Here is a 21370-nt window from a genome sequence, read left to right as displayed (position 1 = left end):
CTACAGTAAGCACACCTCAATTGCCAGTGTTATGAAACATTAAAGACTAGGCTTCTCATGGTGCTATGAAACATTAAAGACTGGGCTTCTCATGGTGTTATGAAACATTAAAGACTGGGCTTCTCATGGTGCTATGAAACATTCAAGACTGGGCTTCTCATGGTGCTATGAAACATTCAAGACTGGGCTTCTCATGGTGCTATGAAACATTAAAGACTGGGCTTCTCATGGTGTTATGAAACATTAAAGACTGGGCTTCTCATGGTGCTATGAAACATTAAAGACTAGGCTTCTCATGGTGCTATGAAACATTCAAGACTGGGCTTCTCATGGTGCTATGAAACATTAAAGACTGGGCTTCTCATGGTGCTATGAAACTTCAAGACTAGGCTTCTCATGATGCTATGAAACATTAAAGACTAGGCTTCTCATGATGCTATGAAACATTAAAGACTAGGCTTCTCATGGTGCTATGAAACATTAAAGACTGGGCTTCTCATGGTGCTATGAAACATTAAAGACTGGGCTTCTCATGGTGCTATGAAACATTAAAGACTAGGCTTCTCATGGTGCTATGAAACATTAAAGACTAGGCTTCTCATGGTGCTATGAAACATTAAAGACTGGGCTTCTCATGGTGCTATGAAACATTAAAGACTGGGCTTCTCATGGTGCTATGAAACATTAAAGACTAGGCTTCTCATGGTGCTATGAAACATTAAAGACTAGGCTTCTCATGGTGCTATGAAACATTAAAGACTGGGCTTCTCATGGTGCTATGAAACATTAAAGACTGGGCTTCTCATGGTGCTATGAAACATTAAAGACTGGGCTTCTCATGGTGCTATGAAACATTAAAGACTGGGCTTCTCATGGTGCTATGAAACATTAAAGACTGGGCTTCTCATGGTGCTATGAAACATTAAAGACTGGGCTTCTCATGGTGCTATGAAACATTAAAGACTGGGCTTCTCATGGTGCTATGAAACTTCAAGACTAGGCTTCTCATGGTGTTATGAAACATTAAAGACTAGGCTTCTCATGGTGCTATGAAACATTAAAGACTGGGCTTCTCATGGTGCTATGAAACATTAAAGACTGGGCTTCTCATGGTGCTATGAAACTTCAAGACTAGGCTTCTCATGATGCTATGAAACATTAAAGACTAGGCTTCTCATGGTGCTATGAAACATTAAAGACTGGGCCTCTCATGGTGCTATGAAACATTAAAGACTGGGCTTCTCATGATGCTATGAAACATTAAAGACTGGGCCTCTCATGGTGCTATGAAACATTAAAGACTAGGCCTCTCATGGTGCTATGAAACATTAAAGACTGGGCTTCTCATGGTGCTATGAAACATTAAAGACTGGGCTTCTCATGGTGCTATGAAACATTAAAGACTAGGCTTCTCATGGTGCTATGAAACATTAAAGACTGGGCTTCTCATGGTGCTATGAAACATTAAAGACTAGGCCTCTCATGGTGCTATGATAGTTGAATCACCATGACAATATTCAGCTTATATTTAATTTCAGAATTGAAGGGTTTGGTTAGGTAAGGGGGAAATGAGTTGTAAAACAAAATTCTTCAATTAGATTCATTATATTATGTTGATTCCCGTCCAAGCATCTGCTGTTGTAGAAGTTTGTTTGTCAAACATTGATGTTGCCGCTGGGGTATCAAAGCAATGTATGTCAGTCCATTAATTTAAATGTATTAATATCATGGTCAAATTTCATCTGCCATTTTAAGCCTCTTGTAATTGAGACCTAATGCAAGTCATCGGATCTCTCGTCTAATAGAGTGTTTACTGCTATTTATATTTATCTTTGCTAAGATTGGAATTTTTCCTCCCTCCCGTTTGCCCCCATCCCATCTCCCTCACATCCCTCCCTCTCTCCCGTCTCCCGTCTCCCCACTCCTTCACTCCTCTCTGCCTCCCTCCCAACTCCCTCCCACCTCCCTCCCATCTCCCTCCCTCCCGCCTCCCTCCCATATCCCTCCCTCCCTCCCATCTCCCTCCCTCCCTCCCATCTGCCTCCCTCCCTCCCTCCCATCTGCCTCCCTCCCTCTCTCCCGTCTCCCTCCCTCCCATCTGCCTCCCTCCCTCCCTTCTCCCTCTCTCCCATCTGCCTCCCTCCCTCCCTCCCATCTGCCTCCCTCCCTCTCTCCCGTCTCCCTCCCTCCCATCTGCCTCCCTCCCTCCCTTCTCCCTCTCTCCCATCTCCCACCTCCCTCCCTCTCGCCTGCCTCCTTCCCTCCCGTCTCCCTCCCTCCCTCCCACCTCCCTACCTCTCATCTCCCTCCCACCTCCCTTCCTACCATCTCCCTCCCCCATTTCCCTCCCTCCCATCTCCCTCCCTCCCAACTCCCTCCATCCCATCTCTCTCCCACCTCACTCCCTCCCATCTCCCTCCCTCCCACCTCCCTCCTTCCCATCTCCCTCCCTCCATCTCCCTCACTCCCATCTCCCTCACTCCCATCTCCCTCCCTCCCATCTCCCTCCCTCCTTCTCATCTCCCTCCCATCTCCCTTCTTCCCTCCCTCCTTCTCATCTCCCCCCATCTCCCGTCTCCCTCCCTCCCATCTCCCTCCCATCTCCCTCCCTCCCTCCCACCCTCCCACCTCCCTCCCTCCTTCTCATCTCCCTCCTCCCTCCCTCTGTCCTTACTGCAGTATGTTCCTCCTGACCTGTGTATCTGCTGTTTCATCCTGGAGCAGTCCCTGTCTGTCCGGGCCCTGCAGGAGATGTTGGCTCACACGGTGCCTAACAACGAAGGGGTGAGTATTGCTGCATTACCTGTGTACATAATCACTGTATAGCCTACCCATTATATTTACATTACCTGTACTCATTATCCCTGTATAATCAGTACACATCAGACCTTGGTCGAAGAAATAAGTGAACTACGTTTAGGATTTGTAAAGTATTTGAAAATATATGACACAGTGGTCTTTATAAACATGTCATTTCACAATACAGTGTAAATGGTTTCAATACAAAGGAAATGATAGAAAAACAAACAAATCCTGTTGCTGACTCATGGATTCTGGTTAAAGACGGTACGCCAAGGAGATTCACTGTTGAAGAAATGTATTTAATAAGAGATCAAGAACAGAGGACGATCATCACACGTCTGTTTTCTCCTTGTTTGACTTCAAGATAAGACGTGAAGATACATCTTCTACGGCAGTGTCCTCTCTAGCTGGGTGATTCTACATAACCGTTCTCTCCCCCTAGACACCGTGTCATAATGAAGGCCAAGTGCCCACTCCGTGTTAGTCCCAGATACACAGAGAAATAGCCTGATTGCCTTGCTTTAAGTGCATCCAGAAAGAGTTTTCTCCCCTCTTCTCTGCTCTGCCTACTTGATTTACAATGCCCCGATCAAAGGGAATGGTACCCTCCCTCTATCCAACCCTCCCTCTATCCAACCCTCCCTCTATCCAACCCTCCCTCTATCCAACCCTCCCTCTATCCTTCCCTCCCTCCCTCTATCCAACCCTCCCTCTATCCAACCCTCCCTCTATCTAACCCTCCCTCTATCTAACCCTCCCTCCCTCTATCCAACCCTCCCTCTATCCAACCCTCCCTCTATCCATCCCTCCCTCTATCCAACCCTCCCTCTATCCAACCCTCCCTCTATCCAACCCTCCCTCTATCCAACCCTCCCTCTATCCAACCCTCCCTCTATCCAACCCTCCCTCTATCCAACCCTCCCTATATCCAACCCTCCCTCTATCCATCCCTCCCTCTATCCAACCCTCCCTCTATCCAACCCTCCCTCTATCCCTCCCTCCCTCTATCTAACCCTCCCTCTATCCCTCCCTCCCTCTATCCAACCCTCCCTCTATCCAACCCTCCCTCTATCCAACCCTCCCTCTATCCAACCCTCCCTCTATCCAACCCTCCCTCTATCCAACCCTCCCTCTATCCAACCCTCCCTCTATCCAACCCTCCCTCCCTTTATCTCCCCTCCCTCTATCCAACCCTCCCTCTATCCCTCTATCCCTCCCTCCCTCTATCCAACCCTCCCTCTATCCAACCCTCCCTCTATCCCTCCCTCCCTCCCTTTATCTCCCCTCCCTCTATCCAACCCTCCCTCTATCCAACCCTCCCTCTATCCCTCCCTCCCTCCCTTTATCTCCCCTCCCTCTATCCAACCCTCCCTCTATCCCTCCCTCCCTCCCTCCCTCTATCCAACCCTCCCTCTATCCAACTCTCCCTCTATCCCTCCCTCCCTCCCTTTATCTCCCCTCCCTCTATCCAACCCTCCCTCTATCCATCCCTCCTTCTATCCAAATCTCCCTCCCTCGATCCCTCCCTCCCTCCCTCTATCCAACCCTCCCTCTATCCAACCCTCCCTCTATCCCTCCCTCCCTCCCTTTATCTCCCCTCCCTCTATCCATCCCTCCCTCTATCCAAATCTCCCTCCCTCGATCCCTCCCTCCCTCCCTCTATCCAACCATCCCTGCCTCTATCCAACCCTCCCTCTATCCAACTCTCCATCCCTCTTTCCCTCTCTCTCTCTCTCTTGCTCTCTCTCTCGCGCTCTCTCTCACTCTCGCTCTCTCTCTCTCTCGCTCAGCTCAGCTCAGCTCAGCTCAGCTCAGCTCAGCTACATGCCACTGGCATGCTTATTTCTTAGTTGGTGTGTGTAATCATAAATAAGGAGATGGACACTTAGATACTTATGAGTGCCCCAGTGTGTCCCCCACTGCAATGAAACACTTCATTAGCTGCAACTTTTTGAAGGTATTCCAAGTTATGTTCTTTTATCAAACACATTCTCTCCAACAGAACAGATTCAGGTTTCATTTGATTGATTAGGCTAGTGTGTTGAGAGATATTGAGTTGATAATTGAACACATTAGAATTGAATTGCTTTTAGTTAGCTTAGCTAGTTTTATTTAGCTTAGCTCTCCTCACTGTTTCTGGGGTGCCAGACGATCAGATCAGTGTCAAGTTTGTATCCATTTTACTGCGATGAAGTAACTGTTTCAATTGAGGCGATAAGATGAGAACCAGCTGATCGATCGCTTGGCAACTCAGGATCAGAGATGAGAACGTCAGCCTGGCCCTGGACTAAAAAAGCAGTTGCTATGGAGATCAAGGCTTTAATCCGGGTCCGGGAAACGGGCCCTTAACGTTCACACACAACATTTTTTGTTTTTATATTGTTGTTAATTCACCCCATATGAAAATGAAATGGAGACTCATTCTTAGTCTTTAGATTTCTTTTTGACATTATTGACTGCCATAACTCCATGTAATATTGTTCTCTTCATCTGTATCTTTGTTGAACGCTGTGCTAGAAAGCGGACCATGAACAGTGGGTATGTTCGTTTGTTACTTTCTTTAGTTGGCATGAAGGCTCACCTCTACTGACCCCTAACTATTAGCGAAAGAATGATCTCACTTTCGCCACTTTCACTTCAAAGTGTTGCCTATTTTGAGATTGTTATTGTGCATAGTCACTATAGTCATTCACAATAGATTATACCCCTCCCTTCAATAGGTTGGTTGATAAATCAAACATAAATGCACATATTTGGAAGGCTAGATGTGTGTAAATATCTTGTGAAAGATTTATATATATATATATATATTTATTTATATGTGTATATATATTTATTTATTTATATTTGTTTATATTCATATATATAAAAATATTTTATGTTTTTATATATATGTATATTTATTTATACATATTTATTAGATATTTATATCTAATTATCGGTGATAGAAATTGAGTGAATCCTGGTATTAGCATAAATTATCAGACATTCTTACCCTCTTTAAATATGTACTTACCAGAAAGTCACACTGACATTTAGGAAATACATTTTTATTTCTCATATTTTAGATTCTGATCATTTTATTCCATTCAGCTTTTGATGCGTAGATTTGCCTTAACGCCTTAATGACCTTAAGGAACTCGTCACTGACACAGACTTTAAACTATCCCCTGTGACATCACCGATGTATGGCAATCTTGAAATAGACATCCCATTGGTTCCTACCTTCACCTTGTGCCCCCAAGACCACACTTTGTGCATGTGTGTAAACATGTTCAAGTGAAAGTGCTAACTAGTTTTCTAATCTGCTTCAGCCAGTATTTTAGCTAACCCACTTACTGCTTAGTGATAGGGAAAAATCCCCTTCAATAAAAATCTACACCTTTAAAAAAAAAAAACTAGACAGAGTTGTATGTTTTTATGTAAGCTGTCATGGACAGACGTACGTAACATAACTGTATAGCTGACGCAGTTATATAAGATTTTACTTCTGGGTTTCTGAAATGATGTGTTATGGAAAATACAAACTTTGTGTTAATCCTTTACTTTCAGAAAAAAAGAATGTTTCTTTAGCCGTACTATCAAGACTTTAGATAATCAACAAGAAACCTAGTTGGTGGGACACTGCTCACCTACTGTGGATCTAGTGTTTTTTTGAGTTTGTGGTTTTCCTTCCTCTGTTTTGTAGCTAACAGTCTCATTTCAAGACTAACAGAAATAAAAGAGGAAATGTTCTGGAATTGGCTTTGATTCCAGAAGCTTCTTCACACAATGATTCCAGAAGCTTCTTCACACAATGATTCCAGAAGCTTCTTCACACAATGATTCCAGAAGCTTCTTCACACAATGATTCCAGAAGCTTCACCACACAATGATTCCAGAAGCTTCTTCACACAATGATTCTGGAAGCTTCACACAATGATTCCGGAAGCTTCACACAATGATTCCGGAAGCTTCACACAATGATTCTGGAAGCTTCACACAATGATTCCGGAAGCTTCACACAATGCTGTAGAACCAAGCTGGAATAGTTTAGGAATTTGTGAACCAACACAGGGATTATCCATCTATTCTACAGTGTAAATCTTCATATTGCTCTTAGTAGAATACTGGATACATTGATATAAACGACACCAACATAAACTATGTTCATTGAAGTGTATTCCAAACAATGGAATACAATCTCCCCATTCATTACTGTGATAATTTGAACAGTAATGTTTGGCAATAAACAGTGCCCTGCAAAAGTATTCAGACCTCTTGGATATCTTCACATTTTTTAAATGGATTGAATTGTAATTTTGTTGTCAATAATCTACACAAAATACTCTGTAATGTCAAAGTTTATATCTAAAATATAGTCGTTGCATAAGTATTCAGCTCTGAGTCAATACATGTTAGAAACACCTTCGGCATCGATTACAGCTGTGAGTCAATACATGTTAGAAACACCTTCGGCATCGATTACAGCTGTGAGTCAATACATGTTAGAAACACCTTCGGCATCGATTACAGCTGTGAGTCAATACATGTTAGAAACACCTTCGGCATCGATTACAGCTGTGAGTCAATACATGTTAGAAACACCTTCGGCATCGATTACAGCTCTGAGTCAATACATGTTAGAAACACCTTCGGCATCGATTACAGCTGTGAGTCAATACATGTTAGAAACACCTTCGGCATCGATTACAGCTGTGAGTCAATACATGTTAGAAACACCTTCGGCATCGATTACAGCTGTGAGTCAATACATGTTAGAAACACCTTCGGCATCGATTACAGCTCTGAGTCAATACATGTTAGAAACACCTTCGGCATCGATTACAGCTGTGAGTCAATACATGTTAGAAACACCTTCGGCATCGATTACAGCTCTGAGTCAATACATGTTAGAAACACCTTCGGCATCGATTACAGCTGTGAGTCAATACATGTTAGAAACACCTTCGGCATCGATTACAGCTCTGAGTCAATACATGTTAGAAACACCTTCGGCATTGATTACAGCTGTGAGTCAATACATGTTAGAAACACCTTCGGCATCGATTACAGCTGTGAGTCAATACATGTTAGAAACACCTTCGGCATCGATTACAGCTCTGAGTCAATACATGTTAGAAACACCTTCGGCATCGATTACAGCTGTGAGTCAATACATGTTAGAAACACCTTCGGCATCGATTACAGCTCTGAGTCAATACATGTTAGAAACACCTTCGGCATCGATTACAGCTGTGAGTCAATACATGTTAGAAACACCTTCGGCATCGATTACAGCTGTGAGTCTTTCTGGGTAAGTCTCTAAGAGTGATTACAGCTGTGAGTCTTTCTGGGTAAGTCTCTAAGAGTGATTACAGCTGTGAGTCTTTCTGGGTAAGTCTCTAAGAGTGATTACAGCCGTGAGTCTTTATGGGTAAGTCTCTAAGAGTGATTACAGCTGTGAGTCTTTCTGGGTAAGTCTCTAAGAGTGATTACAGCTGAGAGTCTTTCTGGGTAAGTCTCTAAGAGTGATTACAGCTGTGAGTCTTTCTGGGTAAGTCTCTAAGAGTGATTACAGCTGTGAGTCTTTCTGGGTAAGTCTCTAAGAGTGATTACAGCTGAGAGTCTTTCTGGGTAAGTCTCTAAGAGTGATTACAGCTGTGAGTCTTTCTGGGTAAGTCTCTAAGAGTGATTACAGCTGGGAGTCTTTCTGGGTAAGTCTCTAAGAGTGATTACAGCTGTGAGTCTTTCTGGGTAAGTCTCTAAGAGTGATTACAGCTGTGAGTCTTTCTGGGTAAGTCTCTAAGAGTGATTACAGCTGGGAGTCTTTCTGGGTAAGTCTCTAAGAGTGATTACAGCTGTGAGTCTTTCTGGGTAAGTCTCTAAGAGTGATTACAGCTGTGAGTCTTTCTGGGTAAGTCTCTAAGAGTGATTACAGCTGTGAGTCTTTCTGGGTAAGTCTCTAAGAGTGATTACAGCTGTGAGTCTTTCTGGGTAAGTCTCTAAGAGTGATTACAGCTGTGAGTCTTTCTGGGTAAGTCTCTAAGAGTGATTACAGCTGTGAGTCTTTCTGGGTAAGTCTCTAAGAGTGATTACAGCTGTGAGTCTTTCTGGGTAAGTCTCTAAGAGTGATTACAGCTGTGAGTCTTTCTGCGTAAGTCTCTAAGAGTGATTACAGCTGTGAGTCTTTCTGGGTAAGTCTCTAAGAGTGATTACAGCTGTGAGTCTTTCTGGGTAAGTCTCTAAGAGTGATTACAGCTGTGAGTCTTTCTGGGTAAGTCTCTAAGAGTGATTACAGCTGTGAGTCTTTCTGGGTAAGTCTCTAAGAGTGATTACAGCTGTGAGTCTTTCTGGGCAAGTCTCTAAGAGTGATTACAGCTGTGAGTCTTTCTGGCTAAGTCTCTAAGAGTGATTACAGCTGTGAGTCTTCATGGCTAAGTCTCTAAGAGTGATTACAGCTGTGAGTCTTTCTGGGTAAGTCTCTAAGAGTGATTACAGCTGAGACTTCTGGGTAAGTCTCTAAGAGTGATTACAGCTGTGAGTCTTTCTGGGTAAGACTCTAAGAGTGATTAAGTAAATCCAGTGTAGATTTGGGCGGCAGGTAGCCTAGTGGTTAAAGCGTTGGACTAGTAACCGAAAGGTTGCAAGGTCGGATCCCCGAGCTGACAAGTTAAAATCTGTTGTTCTGCTCCTGAACAAGGCAGTTAACCCACTGTTCCTAGGCTGTCATTGTAAATAAGAATTAACTGTCTTGCCTAGTTAAATAAATAAATACAAAATAAATAAAGATTTGGTCTTGTGTTGTAGGTTATTGTCCTGCTGAAAGGGGAATTCCTCTCCCAGTGTCTGGTGGAAAGCAGACTGACCAGACTGACTAGCCTGTGCTTCGTTCTGTCCCATTTCTTTTTATCCTGACAATCCCCAGTCTTTTGCTGATGTCGAGCATAACCACCCATATCGTGACGCAGTGATTTACCATGCTTAAATATAAGGAGGTAGTTACTCAGTGATGTGTTCGATTTGCCCCGAACATAAGGCTTTGCATTCAGGCCAAAAAGTGTATTTATTTGCTGTGTTCTTTTGCAGTATTACTTTAATGCCTTGTTGCATATAAGATGCATGTTTTAGGAACATTTGTATTATTCTCTGTCATTTAGGTCGTTATTGTGGAGTAGCTACAATGTTGTTGATCCAGCCTCAGTTTTCTCCCATCGCAGCCATTAAACTTTGTAGCTTATTTAAAATCACCAATGACCTCATGGTGAACTCCCTGAACAGTTTCCTTCCATCGCAGCCATTAAACTCTGTAGCTTATTTAATATCACCAATGACCTCATGGTGAACTCCCTGAACAGTTTCCTTCCAGTCCCGCAGTTCATTTCAGAAGGACGACTGTATCTTTGTTGTGTCTGGGGGGGGTTTAATACATCACCCACAGCATCGTTATTAACTTGACCATGCTTAAAGGTATATTCAATGTCTGATATGTTGTTACACATCTACCAATCACTGCCCTTCATTGTGAGGCTTTCGAAAAGCTCCCTGGTCTTTGTAGTTTAATCTGTGCTTTAAATGCAGTACTTCACTCAGGTAGTCATTCAAGAATCATGTCAACTCCTATTAATTCCTGAACTAATTTAGGCTAATTTAGGCTAATTTAGGCTAATTTAGGCTAATTTAGGCTTGCCTAAACAAATGGTCTGAACACTTATGCAATGACTATATTTTAGTTCTGAATTTTTTATTTATCTTAAAAATGTAAAAAAAATGTTTCGTCCACTTTGATGTTACAGAGTATTTTGTGTTGATTGTTAACAAAAATGACAAATAAATCCATTTTAATTCCACTTTGTAACACAATAAAAATGTGAAGAAAGCCAAGGGGTATGAATAAGGCACTGTATATGGACGCTGGCAACCATATTTCAGCCAGTAGCAAATTAATCTGGCTTGAACCTCCCTCTCTTCTCTTCTCCTTGAAAAGTCATTACCAGACCAACTTCCTGTGGTCTGACTGGTCATTTTCTATGAGATGATTAGATTAGAACCAGATATGAAGTGAACATTAAAAGTGAATTACTTACAGTAATCACAGACCAGCCATTGTTGTGCAACGCTGGCAGCCTGTGAGAAGCTTGGCAAGCAGCCAGCACTTCATTCTTGTAAAAACCAAGCTGGCAGGAGAAAGCTCAGTGAGAGAAGAGAGACCCCCCTCCCTTCACGCACGCACGCACGCACACACACACACACACACACACACTCACACACACACACACACATGGACATGCTCACACACAATCTCTCACGCTCTCTTATACACACACAATCCCCCTCCCACACACACCACCGTCATACTCCCTGCAGAAGCTCAGACAGAATGATATTAGAGTGGGAGGGGCGTTGCCAGTTGCTGTGCCGCACAGCCAAAGGTCACAGTTCACAGTGATGATGTGTCAGCATGGCAGGAGGCCTGAAATACAGCCCCCCCTTCCCCTCTCTCTCTTTCTATCTCTGTCTCTCTCTTTCTCTGGGGGGCTGGAGGACTGGGGATTTGGAGTCTGGGGGGCTAAGAGGTGGAGAGGACTGGGGGTCTGTAGGACTGGGGGTTTGGAGTCTGGGGGACTGAGAGACTGAGGGGACTGGAGGACTGGGGATTTGGAGTCTGGGGGGCTGAGAGGCTGAGGGGACTGGGGGACTGGGGGGTTTGGAGTCTGGGGGACTGAGAGGTAGATAGGACTGTAGGATTGGGGGTCTGTAGGACGGGGTTTGGAGTCTGGGGGACTGAGAGACTAAGGGGACTGGAGGACTGGGGATTTGGAGTCTGGGGGACTGAGAGGTAGATAGGACTGTAGGATTGGGGGTTTGGAGTCTGGGAGGCTGAGGGGGGAAACCTCTGGAGGGCTGGGAGGTTGGAGTCTCTGGAGCTGAGGGGTGGAGAAGACTTGGGGTTTGGAATCTGAGGCACTGAGGGTCGAATAATCAAACCTTCTCGTAGTGTTGCTTTCCCCTCTCCATTCAGGGCAGATCAGTGTAGATAAACGAAAGGAGATGAGGAGAGGAAGCTACTTTAGACTACTGAGATGTAGTCGTCAGTCTCTAAACTCCGGTGTTGTTTCCCTCCCTCCTCTCTTCTCATTGAGGGGTTTTCATGGATCGACCTTGGAATTCTCTTCCCTACCAGACGAACTGTAGACTGTAGACACCCAAGCACAAATGGTTCCTGTAGACTGTAGTATATATATTTCACTGTATTCAGCGCATGTGACAAATGTAATTTAATTTGTCACATGCGCTGAATACAACAGCTGTACACTGTACAGTGAAATGCTTACTTACAAACCCTTAACCAACAACGCTTTAAGAAGTTAAGAAATTGTTTTTACTGAAGTGTTAATTAAAAAATAGATAAGTAGAAAATAGAAAATAAAAGTAACAAATAATTAAAGAGCAGCAGTAAAATAACAATAGTGAGGCTATATACAGGGGGTACCGGTACAGAGTCAATGTGGAGACTATATACAGGGGGTACCGGTACAGAGTCAATGTGGAGACTATATACAGGGGGTACCGGTACAGAGTCAATGTGGAGGCTATATACAGGGGGTACCAGTACAGAGTCAATGTGGAGGCTATATACAGGGGGTACCAGTACAGAGTCAATGTGGAGGCTATATACAGGGGGTACCGGTACAGAGTCAATGTGGAGGCTATATACAGGGGGTACCGGTACAGAGTCAATGTGGAGGCTATATACAGGGGGTACCGGTACAGAGTCAATGTGGAGACTATATACAGGGGGTACCGGTACAGAGTCAATGTGGAGGCTATATACAGGGGGTACCGGTACAGAGTCAATGTGGAGGCTATATACAGGGGGTACCGGTACAGAGTCAATGTGGAGGCTATATACAGGGGGTACCAGTACAGAGTCAATGTGGAGGCTATATACAGGGGGTACCGGTACAGAGTCAATGTGGAGGCTATATACAGGGGGTACCGGTACAGAGTCAATGTGGAGGCTATATACAGGGGGTACCGGTACAGAGTCAATGTGGAGGCTATATACAGGGGGTACCAGTACAGAGTCAATGTGGAGGCTATATACAGGGGGTACCAGTACAGAGTCAATGTGGAGGCTATATACAGGGGGTACCGGTACAGAGTCAATGTGGAGGCTATATACAGGGGGTACCGGTACAGAGTCAATGTGGAGGCTATATACAGGGGGTACCGGTACAGAGTCAATGTGGAGGCTATATACAGGGGGTACCAGTACAGAGTCAATGTGGAGGCTATATACAGGGGGTACCGGTACAGAGTCAATGTGGAGGCTATATACAGGGGGTACCGGTACAGAGTCAATGTGGAGGCTATATACAGGGGGTACCAGTACAGAGTCAATGTGGAGGCTATATACAGGGGGTACCGGTACAGAGTCAATGTGGAGTCTATATACAGGGGGTACCGGTACAGAGTCAATGTGGAGGTTATATACAGGGGGTACCGGTACAGAGTCAATGTGGAGGCTATATACAGGGGGTACCGGTACAGAGTCAATGTGGAGGTTATATACAGGGGGTACTGGTACAGAGTCAATGTGGAGGCTATATACAGGGGGTACCGGTACAGAGTCAATGTGGAGGCTATATACAAGGGGTACCGGTACAGAGTCAATGTGGAGGCTATATACAGGGGGTACTGGTACAGAGTCAATGTGGAGTCTATATACAGGGGGTACCGGTACAGAGTCAATGTGGAGGCTATATACAGGGGGTACCAGTACAGAGTCAATGTGGAGGCTATATACAGGGGGTACCGGTACAGAGTCAATGTGGAGGCTATATACAGGGGGTACCGGTACAGAGTCAATGTGGAGGCTATATACAGGGGGTACCGGTACAGAGTCAATGTGGAGGCTATATACAGGGGGTACTGGTACAGAGTCAATGTGGAGGCTATATACAGGGGGTACTGGTACAGAGTCAATGTGGAGGCTATATACAGGGGGTACCGGTACAGAGTCAATGTGGAGGCTATATACAGGGGGTACTGGTACAGAGTCAATGTGGAGGCTATATACAGGGGGTACCGGTACAGAGTCAATGTGGAGGCTATATACAGGGGGTACCGGTACAGAGTCAATGTGGAGTCTATATACAGGGGGTACCGGTACAGAGTCAATGTGGAGGCTATATACAGGGGGTACCGGTACAGAGTCAATGTGGAGGCTATATACAGGGGGTACCGGTACAGAGTCAATGTGGAGGCTATATACAGGGGGTACCGGTACAGAGTCAATGTGGAGGCTATATACAGGGGGTACCGGTACAGAGTCAATGTGGAGGCTATATACAGGAGGTACCGGTACAGAGTCAATGTGGAGGCTATATACAGGGGGTACCGGTACAGAGTCAATGTGGAGTCTATATACAGAGGGTACCAGTACAGAGTCAATGTGGAGACCATATACAGGGGATACCGGTACAGAGTCAATGTGGAGACTATATACAGGGTGTACCGGTACAGAGTCAATGTGGAGGCTAAATACAGGGTGTACCGGTACAGAGTCAATGTGGAGGCTAAATACAGGGTGTACCGGTACAGAGTCAATGTGGAGGCTAAATACAGGGGGTACCGGTACAGAGTCAAAATGCGGGGGCACCGGGTAGTCGAGGTAATTGAGGTAATATGTACATGTAGGTTTAGTTAAAGTAACTATGCATAGATAATAACAGAGAGTAGCAGCAGTGTAAAGGGGGTCTGAGTAGCCCTTTAATTAGATGTTCAGGAGTCTTACGGCTTGGGGGGAAGAAGCTGTTTAGAAGCCTTTTGGACCTAGACTTGGCACTCCGGTACCACTTGCTGTGCGGTAGCAGAGAGAACAATCTATGCCTAGGGTGGCTGGAGTCTTTGATAGTTTTTATGGTCTTCCTCTGAGACCGCCGGATATAGAGGTTCTGGATGGCAGGGAGCTTGTCCCCAGTTATGTACTTGGCCGTATGTACTTATGTACTAGTTATAGTTATAGTTATGTACTTGCGGTCGAAGGCCGAGCAGATGCCATACCAGGCAGTGATGCAACCAGGATGCTCTCGATGTTGCAGCTGTAGAACCTTTTGAGGATCTGAGGACCCATGCCAAATCTTTTCAGTCTCCTGAGGGGGAATAGGTTTTGTCGTGCCCTCTTCACAACTGTCTTAGTGTGTTTGGACCATGTTAGTTTGTTGGTGATGTCGACACCAAGGAATTCGAAGCTCTCAACCTGTTCCGCTACAGCCCCATTGATATTCTGTAGACAGTAGTGTATATAATGTAGACTGTAGTGTATATACTGTAGACTGTAGTGTATATACTGTAGACTGTAGTGTATCGTCTGTAGACTGTAGTGTATAGACTGTAGACAGTAGTGTATATAATGTAGACTGTAGTGTATAGACTGTAGTGTATATACTGTAGACTGTAGTGTATAGACTGTAGACAGTAGAGTATATAATGTAGACTGTAGTGTATATTCTATAGACTGGTGTATAGACTGTAGACTGTAGTGTATATTCTGTGGACTGTAGTGTATAGACTGTAGACTGTAGTGTATATTCTGTGGACTGTAGTGTATATAATGTAGACTGTAGTGTATATTCTGTAGACTGTAGTGTATATACTGTAGACTGTAGTGTATAGACTTTAGACTGTAGTGTATATAATGTAGACTGTAGTGTATATAATGTAGACTGTAGTGTATATAATGTAGACTGTAGTGTATATTCTGTAGACTGTAGTGTATATAATGTAGACTGTAGTGTATATTCTATAGACTGTAGTGTATATAATGTAGACTGTAGTGTATATACTGTAGACTGTAGTGTATATAATGTAGACTGTAGTGTATATTCTGTAGACTGTAGTGTATATACTGTAGACTGTAGTGTATAGACTTTAGACTGTAGTGTATATAATGTAGACTGTAGTGTATATAATGTAGACTGTAGTGTATAGACTTTAGACTGTAGTGTATAGACTGTAGACTGTAGTGTATAGACTTTAGACTGTAGTGTATAGACTGTAGACTGTAGTGGATAGACTGTAGACTGTAGTGTATAGACTTTAGACTGTAGTGTATAGACTGTAGACTGTAGTGTATGTTCTGTAGACTGTAGTGTATAGACTGTAGACTGTAGTGTATACTATAGACTGTAGTGTATGTTCTGTAGACTGTAGTGTATAGACTGTAGACTGTAGTGTATACAGTAGACTGTAGTGTATATAATGTAGACTGTAGTGTATATTCTGTAGACTGTAGTGTATAAACTGTAGTGTATAGACTGTAGACTGTAGTGTATATTCTGTAGACTGTAGTGTATAGACTGTAGTGTATACTATAGACTGTAGTGTATGTTCTGTAGACTGTAGTGTATAGACTGTAGACTGTAGTGTATACAGTAGACTGTAGTGTATATAATGTAGACTGTAGTGTATATTCTGTAGACTGTAGTGTATAAACTGTAGTGTATAGACTGTAGACTGTAGTGTATATTCTGTAGACTGTAGTGTATAGACTGTAGTGTATAGACTGTAGACTGTAGTGTATATTCTGTAGACTGTAGTGTATATTCTGTAGACTGTAGTGTATAGACTGTAGACCGTAGTGTATATTCTGTAGACTGTAGTGTATAGACTGTAGTGTATATTCTGTAGACTGTAGTGTATAGACTGTAGACTGTAGTGTATATACTGTAGACTGAAGTGTATATTCTGTAGACTGTAGTGTATATTCTGTAGACTGTAGTGTATATACTGTAGACTGTAGTGTATAGACTGTAGTGTATATTCTGTAGACTGTAGTGTATATTCTGTAGACTGTAGTGTATATTCTGTAGACCGTAGTGTATATTCTGTAGACTGTGGTGTATAGACTGTAGACCGTAGTGTATATTCTGTAGACTGGTTGTTGACTGGATCTATATATTTCTTACACTCCCCTACGTGTGTATTTGGGCAGTGAAGCTAAAACTTTTAGTTTGTCTCTATACTGCATTTAGAATTTGATATAAAACTATTTATTTGAGGCGACAGTACATAATGTCACTTGTTATTTGAGGGTATATGCATACATGCAGTATCTATTTCAACATTAACTAATGAAAGCACGTTCTGTATCTAGTGCCCCCATTTGAAATTGTCAAAAGTATTTAGGCAAATTCAACTATAGAGTGTTTAGTCAATTTAGTCAAAAGTTTTGTATTTGCACGCAATGACTACATCAAATCAAATGTATTTATATAGCCCTTCGTACATCAGCTGATATCTCAAAGTGCTGTACAGAAACCCAGCCTAAAACCCCAAACAGCAAGCAATGCAGGTGTAGAAGCAGGGTGGCTAGGAAAAACTCCCTAGAAAGGCCAAAACCTAGGAAAGAAACCTAGAGAGGAACCAGGCTATGTGGGGTGGCCAGTCCTCTTCTGGCTGTGCCGGGTGGAGATTATAACAGAACATGGCCAAGATGTTCAAATGTTCATAAATGACCAGCATGGTCCAATAATAATAAGGCAGAACAGTTGAAACTGGAGCAGCAGCACGTCCAGGTGGACTGGGGACAGCAAGAAGTCATCATGTCAGGTAGTCATGGTCCTAGGGCTCAGGTCCTCCGAGAGAGAGAAAGAAAGAAAGAGAGAAAGAAAGAAAGAATTAGAGAGAGCACACTTAAATTCACACAGGACACCGAATAGGACAGGAGAAGTACTCCAGATATAACAAACTGACCCTAGCCCCCCGACACATAATCTACTGCAGCATAAATACTGGAGGCTGAGACAGACTACATCAGAGACTATATGAGACTACATCAAGCGTGTGACTCTACAAACTTGTTGGATGCATTTGCTGTTTGTTTTGGTTGTGTTTCAGGTTATTTTGTGCCCAATAGAAATTCATGGTAAATAATGTATTGTGTCATTTTGGAGTCACTTTTATTGTAAATAAGAATATAATATGCTTCTAAACACTACTAAATTAATGTGGATGCGACCATGATTATGGATTATCATGAATGAATCGTGAATAACCCTGAGTAAGTAAGTTACAGAGGCATAAATATCAGACCACCCCCCCCCCCAAAAAAAATACACTACAACCTTCTAACGAGGGGACTAGAAACATGAAGTGCCCTTATTTTCAAAACGGTGACATTTTGTACTGTATAAATATATATGCAATATTATATATTATATTATATATATATATATATATAAACTTTTAATTTGGCTGTATATTCCAGCATTTTGTATAAAATGTTTTATATATATATATATATATATAAAACATGCTGGAATATAGAGCCAAATTAAAAGTTTTAGCTTCACTGTCTAAATAAACACGTTTGTAGAGTGTGTCTAGAGGGAACTCATGTTATCCACCACCAATGTGTAGCAATGTCTATCTTATCTAGTTTTCTTCCTTTATCCAAATAATGATCTGTAACTCCTTTAAAGGGAATACAGATAGCAACACTGTAGACAGTTTTGTGGGTTATTGGGTTAAAGTGTGCTAATGTTATGTCACCCTGTTCTTTTCTTCATGCGTCTAGAGGTTGTTAAGGAGGGTGAGTAATTTGTTTTAAATCTATCTTCCCTTACGGGGTTCACAACATTTCCTTGTCCGCGGTACTGTAATGTTTCTCTTTCGTCACCCGAACCTGTCTAACACACGTAGTGATGCAGCACGACCTGGGTGGGATGAGTTCCTTTTGGTTCCGTTTTGTTCCTGTCTGTCCGTCTGTTTGTTCCTGGAGGTACTAGCCAAGGATGTTCGTTATCTATCCTCAATATTTTAAAGTGATGTCCTTCCCTTGTTTTCTTTCCTTCATCTCTACTGATTAGAAACAACTAGACAGACGAAAGCACCATTTCAATCTTCCTTGTAGAGTTTGACCATTTTGCTTTCCTGTCTGCTCAGATCCGTGTAGATGAAGGAAAGGAGACAAGGGGAGGATTCTACATGACCGTACTGAGATGCAGCCATCAGACTCTAACCTGCTGTGTATGTTGCCTCTCCTCCTCTCCTCCTTCCTAGGCGGCCCAGGGGGGTGGACACCGGACCCTGCTCTATGGTCACGCCATCCTCCTACGTCACTCCTTCAGTGGAATGGTGAGAATGGGGGAAATCTGCCACCCTGTCCCTCATAACTACAGTGGTTATGTTCCAAATGGAACCCTTTTCCCCTTTATGCTGCACTACCCCATAGGGCTCTGATAAATAATACAATTTTTAAAAAAAGCAGTGTACTTTATAGGGAATAGTGGTGCCCATTTGGGACACACTTAGTATCACCCACACAAACATTATACTGCAGTTGCTCAAATGGCCAAAGTATCTCCGATGAGTGGGTAGCCAGATCTGTGAAAGATTTCCCAGTACGAGAGCTGTATTACTAGTGGATATCACTCCTACGTGTTGAATGAAAAGGTCACCAGTCCCTCACTGCTACTGTTACTACATTACCTAAAACATTATACTGCAGTCGCTACACAGAGAACAGTGCCGATGGCTTGAGTTTTAAACTGTACATTAAACTGTATATTCCACATGTGTAAACGCAAAACAAACAAAAATATATATATATATTGTTTTATATTTTTTAAAATCTTTTCTATCTTCTTGCTATTTCATATTGTGTGGCTTCTCAACAGTACCTGACCTGCTTGAAGACGTCGAGATCGTTGACAGACAAACTGTCGTTTGACGTGGGATTACAAGAACATTCAATAGGTAACACTTCCTATTGCACACAGCCTTGCTCCCTGTCACTACATTTAGAGGTAGAGTGGTGTAAGGAAGAGGGTGCAGATCATGTCTGCTGTGGAGCCATGCCTTGTACTGGTAACTAGGCGACATTTAGGGAATTGTCCCTAGCCACCGTGCTTCTACATCTGCGTTGCTTGCTGTTTGGGGTTTTAGGCTGGGTTTGTGACATCGGCTGATGTAAGAAGGGCTTTATAAATACATTTGATTGATTGATTGATTGATTTGAACTACAAAATGAAGCAGAGCCATTTATCACACCGGATGTGATACTTTAACTGTGACTATACTAGACATGCAGACTGGCTTCCATATTAATAGCTGACCTTGCTATGTGTATGTGTTGTAGCCCCCAGAATAGAGGCACTATATCAACCTGAAGATGTTACCACCAGGCAAAATGGCTGCCTTGAGGCTGTCCACTGCCCTGCTTTGAAACTGCTTTGATATTTGAAGACTTCAAAATAAACTGATTAACAATCACACAGCACATGATAAACTGATTAACAATCATGATGATAAACTTGCACTGCTTGTGTAAATCCATGCTTTGGTACTTGGACTATGGACCACAAATTAAATGCAAGAAATTGACATGCCAGTCAAACATTTGCATATTTATGTCAATTTCAGATGTATGATCTGTATCTTTCTGTTTTTGGTAAGCTCGTGTACAGTGTAGGAAGTTATGATTAATTTACAGTATATTACCATAGTTCTATTGTAATCTCAGAACAAGAAACCAAATCTGAAGCGTTAACAGTCTGGCCAGCTGCTATGGTAACAGTCTCGCCAGTTACTATGGTAACAGTCTGGTCAGTAACTGTGTTAACAGTCTGGTCAGATACTATGTTAAAAGTCTGGTCAGTTACTATGGTAACAGTTTGTCACAAGAGACTATGACAGTCTCATCCGAGTCCTGTTGTCCTCTATCTCTCCAGGTGAGGCATGTTGGTGGACCATCCATCCTGCGTCCAAGCAGAGGTCAGAGGGAGAGAAGGTCCGTATCGGAGACGACCTAATCCTGGTCAGCGTGTCCACAGAGAGGTACCTGGTGAGTACCAATTAGTCAGTCAATCAACCAAACAATCAATCAATCAATCAATCTTAATCTCAATCTTGTTGGCCAGGTCCCAGATCTGTTTGGGTTGTCTTGCCAGAGCAGGCAAGGAGGCTTGGAAAGGGAAAGACAACCCAAACAGATCTGGGACCAGGTTAGGAATAACAAGACAACCCAAACAGATCTGGGACCAGGTTAGGAATAACAAGACAACCCTGTCAGATCTGGGACCAGGTTACGAATAACAAGACAACCCAAACAGATCTGGGACCAGATTAGGATCACACAACACTGTTATCCCCATCACATCATCCTCCACTTGAAATAGCCCTGTTAAAACTGTTTTAGTCTTAAAAATACTGGCCTCCTCAGCCCAGCCCAACCTCCACAGTGACAAGGCAATCCCAGGGAGTACTTGAAGTGGCAATTCAGGAAGATCTGTAATGAAATTACAAGAGAACCATCCTTGTTTTTAGTATCACTATGGAAATCATTATCTGTCTGATGAGCTGACACATAATGGACTCTGTGCTGTGCAGAATAATGCTTCCGAACTTAATTCATTTTCTTAGAGAGGAAGGGAGAGGAAAGAGAGAGAGAGAGAGAGAGAGAGAGAGAGAGAGAGAGAGAGAGAGAGAGAGAGAGGGAGAGAGAGAGACGGAGAGAGAGAGAGAGAGAGAGAGAGAGAGAGAGAGAGAGAGAGAGAGAGAAAGAGAGAGAGAGAGAGAGGGA

General features: G+C 43.1%; 1 protein-coding gene across 9 annotated transcripts in view; it reads left to right on the top strand.

The window, feature by feature from the left end:
* The window catches only part of LOC110529177 (ryanodine receptor 3), a 245343-nt gene that overhangs the window by 34214 nt on the left and 189759 nt on the right, over positions 1 to 21370 (top strand). For 6 of the 9 annotated variants that reach the window (XM_036984659.1, XM_036984658.1, XM_036984655.1 and 3 more), the window contains exons 3-7: positions 2680 to 2784; positions 5320 to 5340; positions 18850 to 18924; positions 19467 to 19545; positions 20520 to 20632. In XM_036984659.1, the coding sequence (XP_036840554.1) occupies positions 2680 to 2784; positions 5320 to 5340; positions 18850 to 18924; positions 19467 to 19545; positions 20520 to 20632 (393 nt within the window). The remainder of the gene's footprint in view (positions 1 to 2679; positions 2785 to 5319; positions 5341 to 18849; positions 18925 to 19466; positions 19546 to 20519; positions 20633 to 21370) is intronic. The other 3 variants (XM_036984663.1, XM_036984662.1, XM_036984657.1) reach the window with 1 other exon arrangement.

Source organism: Oncorhynchus mykiss, chromosome 8 (genome assembly GCF_013265735.2).
Source record: "Oncorhynchus mykiss isolate Arlee chromosome 8, USDA_OmykA_1.1, whole genome shotgun sequence".
NCBI classification, from domain to species: Eukaryota; Metazoa; Chordata; class Actinopteri; order Salmoniformes; family Salmonidae; genus Oncorhynchus; species Oncorhynchus mykiss.
This window is presented reverse-complemented; position numbering and strand designations above follow the sequence as displayed.